The sequence below is a fragment of the Passer montanus genome, unplaced genomic scaffold (genome assembly GCF_014805655.1).
Source record: "Passer montanus isolate IOZ18808 unplaced genomic scaffold, ASM1480565v1 scaffold65, whole genome shotgun sequence".
Lineage (NCBI taxonomy): Eukaryota > Metazoa > Chordata > Aves > Passeriformes > Passeridae > Passer > Passer montanus.
This window is the reverse complement of record NW_024371593.1, coordinates 2,020,705-2,035,151: the sequence shown is the minus strand read 5'-3', so window position 1 is coordinate 2,035,151 and position 14,447 is coordinate 2,020,705. Positions and strand designations below refer to the sequence as shown.

Here is a 14,447-nt window from a genome sequence, read left to right as displayed (position 1 = left end):
ATTAAATTTGTTCCAGGACCTGTTATTTGTGGAGGAGGAGTTGCATTTTATTTGCAATCACTTCTTTAGTGGATAGAATCTTAAAATGTACATACGTAAATGTATTTACTCCTCCCAAAATGCAAATAGTGGCCAGTTCTGAGGAAGGAAGAGCATCCTCTGTTTACCTGTTCAATAGCTAAAATCCCCCAAACCTCACCTTTCTACACTCTCTGAATCAATCTGGGACTGAAGCCAAAGTCACCTGCTATATAAGAGCGACAAAGCACAGGTGAACTGCAGTCCTGATCAAGTTTAGACCCAACATCCTTGTGCCAAACTCCACTCAAGATGGGGTTTGGCAGGGGGATATTGCTACCAGAATGGGCTTTCCTGTTAGCAGTTTGCTGTATCCATCAAATAGGTAAGAAATTTTCTTTTTTTAATTGGGAAAAGAAACAATACTCTGTTTAGACCTAGTAATATATTTTAAACATCTATACTAATTGATTCATATAAGAGATGGCTGACAAAATTTCTTTATATATTTTCATTTTAAATGTCTATCTATTAACTGGACCAATTTAATATTGCCTCAAACTTCTGTATATAACTACATATGGAAAGTAGCCTTGAAGATCAAATCCAAAAAAACCTCTTATTCATGTCTTAAAATGTCAGATTTTTAGTGTCCCATATGCCTTAAAAAAGCATTTTATTCCTGTTGCATTTTGTATTATAATTCCTTATGAATGTTATGGTTCTTATGAAATATAAACCACTGCATTTTCCAGTAGCTAGATCAGACCACTGGTCAATCTTTTTCAATATTTTGTCACCTACCAGGGGCTAACACCAGGTTTTTCAACATTTTTTGCAACTTCTTTTGCAAAAGAAACCAGGAGGGAATATTCATATGGCAGGGATTTTCAGTAACTAATTGTGCAGTAACTAATTTATAATACCCTATGCAAAATACTTATATAAATTACAGATATTGAGTATGAGCAGGACAGGGACACAACAATCTGTTATTTTGGATGGGTTTTTTTACCTGTCAGTATTATAGTCATCAGTGCTGGTCTTGGCAGTTTTTATTATTATGAGGAGCCCTGTTAAGTTGATGGGACCAATTAAATTTGAGCTACTTGCAGGAGGTACAAGCTTGGAAGTCAGTCCTGTTCATGTACAGTAATTTCTGGCCTGTCAGCTGACATTTTAAGATCTGCAGATTGCCTAGGTAAATTTATCTTGCATATCATTTTCAAAATATTGAGAAGTGCAAATATAATTTAAGGCTGCTTTATAGTTTGTGAAATAAACACTAAATCACTGGCCAGCTGATCTATATTGTGCTTGAAAACACACCGATCTCATAGAGTACAAACTTCTGTTTGGAGTTACGCAGTGTCGGTCAGAAGTGTTTTCAGCCCTTCATGGAACAAGAAAGTTATTTCTCCTGTGCAGTGCTAATCTGATAACCTGCTTTGACAAATGAGTGGTGATTAGACAGTGCCCAGCAAGCACCTCTTTATTTGAAACACACCTTGTGGGAAATATTTTCCGATATCCGGACTAAAGAATAATGGTCCCATCCCATGCCATCTCCTCAAACATTGTGTAACTGCCTTTATATTTTGTGTCAAATATTAACTTTTATAAACTGGTGACAACAATAATTACCAGATGGACATAGACTTTCCAGGATGCATCCAAAAATTCGTAATCATTAGGTTAGTTTCCACATTATCAAAGAGTAAATTTCTTACAAACGAGAGAAACTTATTTTTATCACAGTAAACAACGTGGCATTGTGTAATTGCTAAACAAACCACTGCAGGTAGAATTTCCTTGGGAATGATGTATTTGCTAAGTAAACAAAGGCTCCTGCTGTTTCCTTGAGAAAAATTAACAGAACAAAATACATATATAGATCTATTTTGCTGTGTTACAAAGGTTCCTGCACTAGAATAAACAAACCTTCTGTGATTCTATGCCTGCCGAGATTCCTATGGATATGTTATGTGAAAGCAAACTTCAGCCTATTATGTAGAGTTAAAGAGGTATTTCTCTTACCTGATCTGTATCAATTTTTTCACCAATTATATTTTCATAAATTATAATCAGTATAAATTATAATGATGTGAAAACATTTACTTAATATTATTATCTATGATACTCAAAGATGGGCAGGAAATGGAAAATGGTTGAACTCTGTCCCACGTTAGTTCTTTGCAAATCACTAGCAGTCTAGCACAAAGTAAAATGAGAAAAGAATTAAAAGCTTTGAGCTGAAAGAAACTGCATACACTGCAGCAACTTCTAGCTATGGAGGGGTTGCCCAGAACCCTCTGCTGCAATGCCAGTAATCTCTTGGGGCTCTCTTTGTGAACTCTTCTCACCTATTGTATAAGGAAAAGGGGGTCTAACTTAGGGAAAACTCCATAGGCAGTTCTGCTTTGACTGAGAAATTCACTAGACACCTACAGTGCTCATTCACATAATCCAGGTAAGGATTCAGATATTAGTCATTTCATCACTTTAATCCTGTGAGGATTTAGACTTGGCAGGTTAAAGGTACCTATTAGTCAATCTGCTACAAGCACAGTTATCACATCCTCAGTGCATTCAGTCCTTCACAAAATAAAGTGGCAACCCTTCAATTTTTACAGGAAATGCCTGATATATTTACTTATAAAATACAAGATCTTAGAATGTCAACCCAGGAGGTCAGGGTCAGTCTTTTTCTAGGAATCAAAGCATTCCAGAGAATATTTGTCAGCTCTCAAAGGTCTTTGCTTCAGGTGTTGTAGCAAGAACCCTTGGTCAAATAGCTTTGTAGCACGATGCTTAAAGTTTTCTGCAGAGGCGAGTTTGAATGGTCTTTGAGTGAGTAGATGGGTAGAACAGGAAACCTGGTTCATGAGATTACTTCTGGGTTACTGCTCAGGCTGTGGCCCTTGTACTGTCCCTCAGAGGTTCCTGCTTGTACCCAGCTGTAGAGCAAACCTAGATCCATATTGGACGCTTCCCATCTGCTCCCTGAGAAAAGGCCCTATGCTTAGGCACTAAAGAAACTCATAAATATCTGCAGCCATTATTGGATGAAGCTTGAAGCCCCTTAATTCTTTTAACCACTTCCATGCTTTTTCTTGTAACCTGGCTTCTACACAACAATTTTAATAAATGACTCACCTGCATTTTGTGAATTCCTCCTGTATTGTCTCACATATTACTGAGATCTAGTGCAGCAGTGAAATAAGGGGTGTTATCCCATTATAAGAATATCTTTCAGTGAGTTTTGAGAGAAACAAAGAAAGCAGATATGTGTTATTTGGATTACAATATGTTGTAAAGCATATTACAAAATACATTTGTTATTTGGGTTAGAAGATTTGAGTATTTGTAATAGAATGTCTCTTTCTATAATAACATTTTAGCTTTCTTGAGGAGCCTGTTTCATTTTCTCTGATAAGATAAAGGAGACTCTCCCCTGTGTTTTACAGGGTTGTATCTGGGTCCTTTGATCTTAGCTAAATGCTTTGCTTTAAAAGTTCAGGTACAGAATATTATTCTTAATATGCTTTTCACAATTTTTTCACAGGAGGTCAAACTGGAAGTCAGTTGTCTGGGAGTCTTCTACAGAATGGTACATTTATTTATACTGTATATTTGTATTTATTTGCTACATCCATACTGAATAATAAAAATGCCTTAAAAAAACCCCCTGCTTAGCATATTGCCAGTTGTGCCAGATGAAAAGAAATGTTTATTAATATCTCTCTCTAAGATGAACAATATATTTACTAGACACCAGTTGTTTTATTTGCTACATCCATACTGAATAATAAAAATGCCTTAAAAAAACCCCTGCTTAGCATATTGCCAGTGGTGCCAGATGAAAAGAAATGTTTATTAACATCTCTCTCTAAGATGAGCAATATATTTACTAGACACCAGTTGCTAAATTCACACACACATATTACACAGTATGGCTATATTTGTATAATAATAGTTAACTAAGAAAACAGATGTGTTTGTAGAGGCTGTATGCATATCTGCATGAACATGTACATGTAAAACCAAAGTGATGCTTGGTTCCTTTTAAAAAAAGGAAGTGAGACCACTTGGGCCTGCTGTGAAATCAGTGGCTGATGCTGAAACCAAGAAGGCAACCCATCCTCGCTGACTTTTACCATGTAATGATTTGTGTCTGTCCTGTACAACCAATGTGGGGCCATTTGGAAGAGTTTTCAGCCCCTTAATAGAAAAATATAAAACAGAGAAAAGGTGATAATTAAGGTTTTTATTCCCTCCTTAGAAAGAAGAGGTGTAATGAGAAGGCAGCTTTGCTTTTGTAGTAGTAAGAGGCTAATTTAGTACAGCTTAGCCCTTTGTATTGTTCTATGTCTCTGAAGAATTCTAATATTCTAATAAAGCACAATTTCATAAAAAGGTCAAGGTTAATGTGTAGCAAATGCAGAACATCACAGCTGAAAGCAATTTTCTTATGACTTAAGTATTCTGAGTTCAAATTTTACTGTCTAATTTTAACCTGTGTAAAATAAAACAGGCTTAACATTGTTTCCTTGGGTCTGGCATATTAACTCTCTAGTCCTTCCTGTGTGTATCCTACATGCAAATTTAGGTATTGTAATGCTAATTTTTGATTTCTTTCTTATTTCTTTTCTAGCTTCAATCAAAATCTCAGATAACTTCAACGTCTTCTCACCACTGCTAACAAATCTAGCAATAACACGTAAGTAAAGGAAACTAAGGTATTCAGTAAGTGTTCAGTTTTAATGGGTATAGACAGGAGACTTTAATATAGGTGGGGAAAGGTACTGATAAAGGAAGCCATGGATAATTCAGAAGAGAAACATGGTGATTAGAAATAAACTGTTGTCTTAGCTGAAGTGAAGGTGACTAATTGAGCTCTAGCTGAACATAACTGTAACCATTTGCAGGGTATGTGTAAGAGATATGAGTGATGAATGCATACACAGCTGTATAGTGGTTAGATAGAAAACAGCAAATGGAGCTAGGCAGGCAAAAAACACTTAGTGAGAAAATGAAGCTTTGGACAAGTTGATTTTCCCCAAGTGGAGTCTGGGGATTCAAAGTAATTTTTAACAGCCAGTCTTAATTCACAGCTGCTAATCCTGCTCACAATGGCCGTGTGTGCAGCACATGGGGCAACTTCCACTTCAAGACCTTCGACGGGGACATATTCACCTTCCCTGGGCTCTGTAATTACGTTTTTGCCTCCCACTGCAACGCTCCCTATGAGGATTTCAACATCCAGATTAGGCGTGAAGTGGTGGCAAACACTCCAACAATCAACCACATCACCATGAAAATCGAAGGTGTTGTTGCTGAACTAACAAAAGATGCTGTCATGGTCGATGGCAACAGGTAAGTTCACTCATAACACTTCTTAGTTATCCACAGGCTTTTTGTCCCCAATCTTTGCCAAGTATTTTGGTGTCTTTGCGGGGAGGGAGAACAATTATGTATTCTTTAATAGATCTGACAATTTTACCAACATAAATAATGAATAAAATGCTATTAATTCATGTCATAGAAAATAAATCCTTCCGTTAAGGATTGCCTCAAAAATAAAATTTGGATTAAATGTTCTGAGAAGCTGAATCCAAATTTACTTCCATATTTGATAACGCTGGACCATCTTATTCTGTAATTGCTTTTCTTTCCCAAAAATACACTATTTTTGCATTCCTACAGATGGTGGACACCACAAGACTTTCCCTTCTTCTTATCAAACATTTGGGTCAGAAGCTAACTAGCATTCTTTCTGCCTTTTCCCAGAGTTCAGCTGCCATATAGTCAATCTGGTATTACGATAGAGAAGAGCAGCATTTATGTGAAAGTTGGCAGCAAAATCGGTGTTGTGTTATTGTGGAATGAAAAGGACAGCATTCTGGTAAGAACTGCTCCTGGACCTGTTTACCCCTTCAGAGAACAGAGCTAATCTTTGATTAGGCCTGGCTCTACCTGTTATGGGGATTGCTATTGCCTTATTATCTCACACTGTTGAGCAATTCTTTCTTAGTAAAGAGAGACTTGCATCCAGGTAGTCCTAAAGAAAATTACATGGATTTATACCTAGTGGATGGCAAGCATTTGCTTAAAACAGGATGAAAAAATCACTTTCATTGTATCATTAGCTATTGGTATTATTATAGAGCCTAATTACCCCTTCAAATATATTTTTTAGCAGAATTTCACTCTCCTATGCCTTCATTTTTTTTCTGTGGATTTGATTTTCTTTCTGAAGAATCAATATACAGTGGCTAAGGATAGTATAGGTAGTACAGTGAAATTTGAAGTGTGTGTCAATAGTATCAATAGCTTGGACTCTGCAGTCAAATCTAAGCTGTCTTTATTCTATCATGCATGCTTGAATTAAATTGCTAAGTAAAATTCCACAGATCTGACAAGATATACTGAGAGACAGCAGATGCAACTGTTTTCTCTGGTCTTGAATATACTTTAGAATATTTATACTAACTTCTGTCAACTTGCTATTCATCATTTTAGCTGGAATTGAATGAGAAATATGCCAATCAGACATGTGGACTTTGTGGTGACTTCAATGGCTTTCCCATATACAATGAGTTCATTTCAAACAGTAAGTGTTTTAAATTTAAAAAAAAAAGGTTTATAGGATCTCAAACAGGCTGACATCATCAGCATTCCTCTTTCCCATCCTGTCAAATGGTTTACCCATAAGATATGATTCAATCTCCATTTAAAAATATGTAGTAGAGAGATCAGATTATGTAAATTAATGCTTTGAGTGTAAATATGGTACTGATGCTAACAAATGATTGCATCTCTTTCTTGCCACTGTTGTAAACCATGCTGGTAAAACTAATCAGGTAACTCCATAAAAATGAGCAGATTTTCACTAATAAGACAATTAAATATAGAATATATTCAATAAAACAAAAGGCAATTATATTTTCTAGACAGTACATTTCTAGTTTCATTTTTGTCTCAAAATCCGTATATCCACATTTTCCTGTTGATTTGTATAGTCTTTGTAAGATCTTATCTTTTTAACTATTCCCAGCTTGAACATTTTCCTAAACCTTGTCTTACAACAATCTCCGTTCTCCAAATTCCCATTTAGATTTTTTTTTTCCTCTGCCCTGAATGGGCTCAATATGATCTGAAAACAGTTTGTTATTTTTCTGGGAAAAATCTTAGTGTAATAAAATCTAGATGTAATAGGCTGAGAATTGTTTTCCAATGTTTGCTTTTTCCAGGGTGCTGTACAAGGTAAGTTGAGGTAGTGATGTAGTGCTTCTTTTGGAAGAGGCGATGATCACATTTAGCTTAAGGGAGCTGACTGTCTTGGCCAGCCTTGGCCCAAATTCTTGAGAGAAAAAAAAGATAACAGGCAATTGTTTTGAACAAAAACCTCTGATCTTCATTATTAAACTTCTTTTCTACAGATATTAAGATGACAGCCTTGCAGTTTGGGAATATGCAGAAAATGGATGGGCCAACAGAACACTGTGAAGACTCCACTTCTATCCCGACATATAACTGCTCTGATAATCTTGTAAGGATCTTTTGACTTTCCTTTTGTTTTTCTTTCAAATTTATCCATTCCCTTCTACAACTTCATACAGGCCAATAGCAAAAGCTCTCAGGCAACAACAACTTAAAGAGAGCTATAAAATTATGTTACATAATAATTACAAAAAAATAACAATACCAACCCCCCAACTTCTTTCTATTTACTGAGATTTGTCTACTTTTTTTTTTCCTCCAAAGGATGACATTTGTGAGAAAACATTGACCAGCTCTGCGTTTGCAGACTGTAATGACCTAGTTGATGTTGAAGACTACATCAAGATTTGCCAAAATGACTTGTGCCGCTCTGCAGAATCTGAAAACAGCACATGCATCTGTGACACCTTCGCTGAGTACTCCCGGCAGTGTGCTCATGCTGGTGGGCAGCCCCTGGACTGGAGAACTTCAAAACTGTGCCGTGAGTATCACTGGAGACAGCCCTGCTTCATGCTCAGTAACTAACAAACAAGCTCTCAAATAATGCTGAGGATGCAGGAGGAGTTACAGCCTGTTCACGACTGAATCCTTTAGAAAATTCTGATGTATAAGTTCCAGCATGAAGACTTCAGCAAAAGAGCTAAGGATTTTAATGCAAACTGAATTAAACACTACCAAAACACTATCATGGGTACTCTAATGAGAACCAAAGTGTAATTTAATGAACCGGTACAGTAAAGGAAGCAAATAAAGGAAAAACAAGAAGGAAGATTGAGGCATGCTTACTTGCTTGCTTGTATTCCTGATTCTTTTCCTCGTGATGGCGCTAGCACTTGGTGTTCTCAGTTAACTGATTGGATCTTCACAGGTGTATGTCTAACTAATCACCTATTTATCTCCTCTTGCTTGATAGTGATGAGTTTGTATTGATTTAGACATATACTTGATTATGGGGTAGCTGTTGATAGTGTCACCAGCATTTGCTCCAAAACAAAAGCCCATGAGGTGCTATTTGTCCTTCTGATGGTATCTCAAAATGCAAATATACTAAAGCTTTAGGAACTTAAGTCTTCCGTTTCACTAGCAGTACAGGTGTTCATAGGGAAGGGAGCCTGTAGAAACAGACCTTGCTGGCTTTCTGAGGTTGTTACCTTGCTGTCCCCAGAAATCAGTCATTGAGCCAGTTCAGCACCAGAGTCATAGAATGCACATCTCAACTGTAAAATAGGGATTTAGGTGGTTAAAGTTGCAATTTTTGAGAGCTAGTGGTCAATTGCAGTTTGATGTGTTTTTTTTTTATGTTGTTTGTTTGGTTTTTTTATCTAGTTTACAAACTTAAATGGATATAAATATTTACATGTATAGAGAACTAGAAATGCTTTTGACTAAAAAAAATCTCTTCCTTTAAATTTCAGCCAAGAAGTGTCCTTACAACATGCAGTACCAGGAGTGCAACTCCCCCTGTACTGATACATGCACGAATCCTGAACGATCTCTGTTTTGTGAAGAACACTGTATTGATGGCTGTTTCTGCCCCCCAGGCAAGTCCTTAAGTACTCACATCTCTGATCTCAAGGAACAAGAGCTTACCTGTAGGTTCTATGGGATTTAAGCCTCGTGTAGTTGTATTTTTCACAGCTGCAAGTGACAAGTGTTTGTCAAGTGTCAGCTGAGAAAAGATGTGTGAATTAATTGCCAACACATGTGCAATATTCAGAAAGCAGGAAACAAGAACAGCAACGAGATCAAGACTAATCTTTCAACCAGCCACCTATGCTACAAGTCCCTCTTTCAGAGCAGGTGGAATTTAAGAATACAAAGGTTGAATCCTTCCCTCAGCAGTCTGACACAGTCCTGCTGTCCTCAGCATTGCTGTGTCCACTCACAACAATTGCAGATCTCTTGTTAAGAAAATATTTAGGATTCATAACAAATAAAATGGTGTATAGGAAATGTGTCTTTAATTGATCAAGGTTTTGTCTTTTTTTTTTAATTTAGGGACTGTATTTGATGACATCAACAACTCTGGCTGCATTCCCCAGCAGGAGTGCTCCTGTATTTACAATGGCAAAACCTATGCTACGGGAGCTTCTTTTTCAGAGCCATGCCAGACCTGGTAACCTATGTTACTTTTTTAACTCACTATTTCCTCTCATATATTCGATGGGTTTAATAGTTTATTATATGCAATTGCATCACTGGTAATTGATGTGTGTATTTAACTGACTGCTACATTTCCAAAGCACCCCTAAAGAACATTATTTGTTTTATTTAGCAACAGCCATCACTAGCTTTGCACTCTATCTCATGGTGATCAAAGCAAGGATTTACAATGTTTAGATTTCTCATCAATCAATTAAAATGCTTCCTCTTTGTTTATTTTGTTCAAACATTTGGAATTCTCTGAGGGGAATGAAGTTATAGTCATTAATGTATTTGCAAATATTTATTTTCTCTGGAGAAAGCAAGGGATGACACAATACAAGCTCGATTTCACAATTATTAATCCTGTACCTGTGCTCTACCACATCAGCTTTGAAAATAGACACAGTCTGCATCAGGAGCAGATGTGGAGTTACCTTTTTTATTAGTCCATGATACATTTGTATTACAAAAAAAAAAAAACCAAAAACAAAAAAACCCCCAAAAAAACCCAACAAAACAACAAAACCACCCAGAAGATATTTTAACTTGTCGTTGTACTTTATGTTACCTGAAAAAAGCCACACAATTATTTATCCAAATCTGTTTTGGAGAGTTCACCTATCCAAAGAAGGAAACCAATTAGATAAGAAATGAGAATGGTTACCAGAGAAATTGATTTTAATACGTTGCATCACAAGTTCGCCGCACTTGGAAACTCTTAAACCTGTGTGTCAAACCACAGCTTGAAGGGAAAAGCAATAGCAAAGCAGCTGCACCTAACAGCACTGTACGTCCTCTTGTTCTGGACCACTCTTACTGATTTTACCTAACTCTATTCTTCCAGCACCTGTAATGGAGGCCAGTGGAGCTGCCAAGACAAGTCATGCCCAGGAACGTGCTCTGTCGTGGGAGGCTCCCACATTTCCACATATGATAAGAAGCACTATGATCACCACGGAGACTGCATCTACGTCCTCTCTAAGGTGGGACTCAGAGGGTACTTCTAGGTCATAAAGCCTTATAGATTTATAGAAAGAAAACACTTACTAAACTTAACACTTCGGAATACAGACATCAAATTCCCTGCAACTTAGCCAGATGTTTGCTAGCTGCCATTTCACTGACAATCATCAGGTAATTATTAGGATGTCATGTAACCGTGTGTGCTGCTCACTGGAAAATTTCCAGTTCTGTGAGAGAGTAATTGAAGAGCACTGTCTTTTTAAGAATTTGCCTAGTGTGCAACCTTCAGTACAGCTAATCTAGCTCTCTTACTGGGTTGCATAATTTTTGCCATGTTACTCCAAGGTATTTGGACAAATGGTACAACTCTAAAAATTACAGTAACTGTTCTTAAAAATAAAGATTACAAACCAGCCTTTTTTTTTATTTTTGTGGAGTTTAAATACAGAAAAACACTTCAAGTTAATTGCATTCCACTTAGCTTTTAAATGTTTTTGTTTTAAATGTTTTTAAACATTTAAAAATAACTCAAAATAAACAGGAAATTTGGAAATTAATTATAATTAAAATATTTAATTACAGATGTGTAGGTGAAATATTTTGATCTTTTTGGGGCTTTTTCTGTTTGTTGTTTGCTTTCCTTTTTCCCCATCTGCACCATTCAGTATATGGAAATAAAATGTTGTATGTTACTGTTCACCTAAAACATATTTTATCAGAAATTTTTGTCTAGCATTGATACCAGCTACAGAGAGTTACAATAGAATTGAATCAAACATTGGAAGTTGTCATGGATAAAACCACCAAATATGAATATGGATCTCCATCTTGACATCCATATGGATACAATCAATAAAATCCTGATTCTACATTTCTTGTTCCTAATAATTCAAACAGGGAAAAATTGAATCTTCAGCCAAAGAAGCTCTGGAATTTGCTACAGTCTGTATCTTCTCCAGAAAAATAAATACTTCTTCAGAACTGAGAGAAAATTTTATAGGGAAAACTTCTGTAATTAGTCTTCTGTGAAATAACCTGACTTTTTTTTTTTCAGGACTGTAAAGATGAAAAATTTACCATCCTGGCAGAACTACGCAAGTGTGGCCTGACCGACACCGAGACCTGCCTGAAGTCAGTGACCCTCAACATGAATAAAGGACAAACTGTAAGCATGCAAAATAAGCACAATAAAAATGCAGGGAGGGAAGAAACTAGGGCTTAATCAGTGAGGCAGCTGCATTTCTCTGTCAGGTTTTCAGCATATGTATGATGAGTAGATGATATTTTTAATCAAGTGAAAAGAAGTGGATTTTGTTAGGAAAATCAGATCAGCCATAAATTTGGCTTTGTGGATTTCATTAAGAAACACATTGTACTCACAAAGCAGAAAAAAGCTATTTTCTCTGCCAATTAGATGAGAAAAGACCATGAGCTTCAAGGTTAGTAATTATGATTACAACAGTTTGTGAGGTAATTAATCACTAAGATGTGTTCAAAGAAAACAAGATAATGTAATCCCCTAAAAAGCTGAAAAAGTCCCTTTAAAAGTAATTCTTTTCTGGCAGGGAAAATTAGTAAAGTGTACGAAGTAGAAATAAATGGGAAGTGAAATCACAAAGATCTACCTTTTTATTGAATATTGGTTTAATTAATATCACTGGGGTCCTCTTCATTATTACTCTTTAGGCTATAGTTATTTTTCACACATGGTTGGCAGCCCAGAAGGCCAGCCTGGGCTCCCCATCATAAGAAGAACATGGACCTGTGGGAACAGGTCCAGAGGAGGCCACAAAGACTAACACAGGGCTGGAGCACTTTTCCTGTCAGGAAAGGCTGAGAGAGTTGGGGTTGTTCAGCCTGGAGAAGGGAAAGCTCTGGAGAGACTTTTAGTCCTTAAAATGAGCCTACAACCTAGGGCACAAGGTCATGTGACAAAGGGGAATAGCTTCAAACTGAAAGGGGCATGTTTAGATTAGATATTGGGAAGAAATTCCTTACCATGAGGGTGGTGAAACACTGGGACTAGTTGCTGAGAGATTCTGTGGGTGTGCCATCCCTGTAAGTGTTCAGGCCAGGTTGGATGGGGCTTTGAGCAACCTGGCCTAGTGGAAGGTGTCCCACAGCAGGGGGTTTGGAATTGGATGACCTTTAACAGTCCCTCCCAAGCCAAACCATTAGAGGATTCACATTTTGCTCCTCTTCCTTGTCAGATCGTGGAGGTCAAACCTGATGGCGGTGTGTTTGTGAACTCCATCTACACCCAGCTGCCCATGTCAGCAGGTAGTTTTTCCCTCTAACAGTAAATTACACGAATGCTTTTGAAGTAAAGTGGGATGTTTGGTGTCATGCTGGACAAACACAGGCAAGGGTTCAAACAGTAGCAAACAGAATTTACAGTCTCCTGATTTGATTACTCTCAGATTTACTTCCTTCTCACTGCATAAAAGTGAAGGCAGAAGACATCTCTTTACCTCTTTTACATCTTTTTTTGTTACTACCCCTGTGCTCACACTTGCTTAGAAATAAATTTTATTTTTGTTTCAATAACTAAGGATTCCATGTGATATCTCTGACCTCCAGATCTTTATTTCACTTCTGAATTTGCAAAAAATACAATAGAAATTAAAAAAGAACAGTATTGTGTTTTCAGCATTTGGCCTTGTTCAGAAAGTGACCATTTTGTTTCTCATTGTGTAGCTAATGTCACCATGTTCAGACCTTCCTCATTCTTCATGATCATGGACACAAGCTTTGGGGTCCAGGTTGAGGTGCAGTTCACACCCGTGATGCAAGTGTTTGTGCGTCTGGATGCTTCTTTCAAAAACCACACTTGTGGTGAGTGAATGAAATAAAGGACTCCTTGATCAATGTCTTTTTTTGTAGTCAGAGCAGTGTAAACTTTTCACTCCTTTTCAACAGGTCTCTGTGGAAATTTCAATAACATCCAAACTGATGACTTCAAGGTCATAAGTGGAATAATTGAAGGAACAGCATCAGCATTTGCTAACACATGGAAAACTCAGGCTTCATGCCCTAATATCCAGCAGAGTTTTGAGAATCCTTGTGCACTCAGCATTGATAATGGTGAGTGCTTCTTAGAATTTCTTCTGGCTTGTTTTTTTCTTTTTGCTAATCTCTAAGGAAAACACATCTGTTGGAAAGCAAAGATAAAAAAATAAAAACTTAAATATTTGATAAAAACTTACATCTGAAATCAGAAACAAATATTCAAAATGAACGCACTGAAGATAACCAACAATGTAAAAAAAGAGTGACAGAAGCATAAGTGAAGCAAACTGCAAGGTCAGTGAAAATAGAGTAGATGTCCAAGCTGACAGCTTGGTGTCAGAGACGTGGATTACAGGAGCATCTTTGGAAACCTTTAATTCATCTCCTTCAGCAAGTCCTCTGCTTTGGTTTTAGGAACCACGACCCACAAGCTGAGTGGGAAAAAAAAAAGAAAAAAGACAGGAGAAGAAGAGATTTAATGGAAATGCCAGAACTGTCTGCTTAGGCCAGGGCAAGCATGGGTTTGTGACTGATGAAGTACAAAGAGTAATATGCATTTTTATTGTGTCTTCATTTCACAGAAAAATACGCTCAGCATTGGTGTGGACTGCTCACTGACAGCACAGGACCTTTTGCTGCTTGTCACTATGCAGTGAATCCTGCTGTTTACCACACGGTACTTTGCCCGACTGCTTTTCCCTTTGGAAACAATAGAAATAGGAGCTGTTCCAGACGTGTCTTAGGCAATGCCTGTATCCCCGTTGCTGTACTGCAGTACTTCCTTCTTTCAGCATGTGTTTCTCTTTGTG

At 37.2% G+C, this 14,447-nt stretch overlaps 1 protein-coding gene across 1 annotated transcript in view; it reads left to right on the top strand.

Annotated features, from left to right (window-relative positions):
• Positions 1 to 299: 299 nt before the first annotated feature.
• LOC120511382 (mucin-2-like) overlaps positions 300 to 14,447 on the top strand; it is a 29,077-nt gene continuing 14,929 nt past the window's right edge. The window contains exons 1-16 of the mRNA XM_039728311.1: positions 300 to 403; positions 3,584 to 3,628; positions 4,673 to 4,738; positions 5,133 to 5,394; positions 5,809 to 5,923; positions 6,541 to 6,631; positions 7,461 to 7,570; positions 7,786 to 8,002; positions 8,937 to 9,074; positions 9,520 to 9,637; positions 10,511 to 10,649; positions 11,684 to 11,794; positions 12,840 to 12,909; positions 13,327 to 13,464; positions 13,549 to 13,713; positions 14,220 to 14,314. Coding sequence (XP_039584245.1) covers positions 331 to 403; positions 3,584 to 3,628; positions 4,673 to 4,738; positions 5,133 to 5,394; positions 5,809 to 5,923; positions 6,541 to 6,631; positions 7,461 to 7,570; positions 7,786 to 8,002; positions 8,937 to 9,074; positions 9,520 to 9,637; positions 10,511 to 10,649; positions 11,684 to 11,794; positions 12,840 to 12,909; positions 13,327 to 13,464; positions 13,549 to 13,713; positions 14,220 to 14,314 — 1,953 coding nt within the window. The 5' untranslated portion in view covers positions 300 to 330. The remainder of the gene's footprint in view (positions 404 to 3,583; positions 3,629 to 4,672; positions 4,739 to 5,132; positions 5,395 to 5,808; positions 5,924 to 6,540; positions 6,632 to 7,460; positions 7,571 to 7,785; positions 8,003 to 8,936; positions 9,075 to 9,519; positions 9,638 to 10,510; positions 10,650 to 11,683; positions 11,795 to 12,839; positions 12,910 to 13,326; positions 13,465 to 13,548; positions 13,714 to 14,219; positions 14,315 to 14,447) is intronic.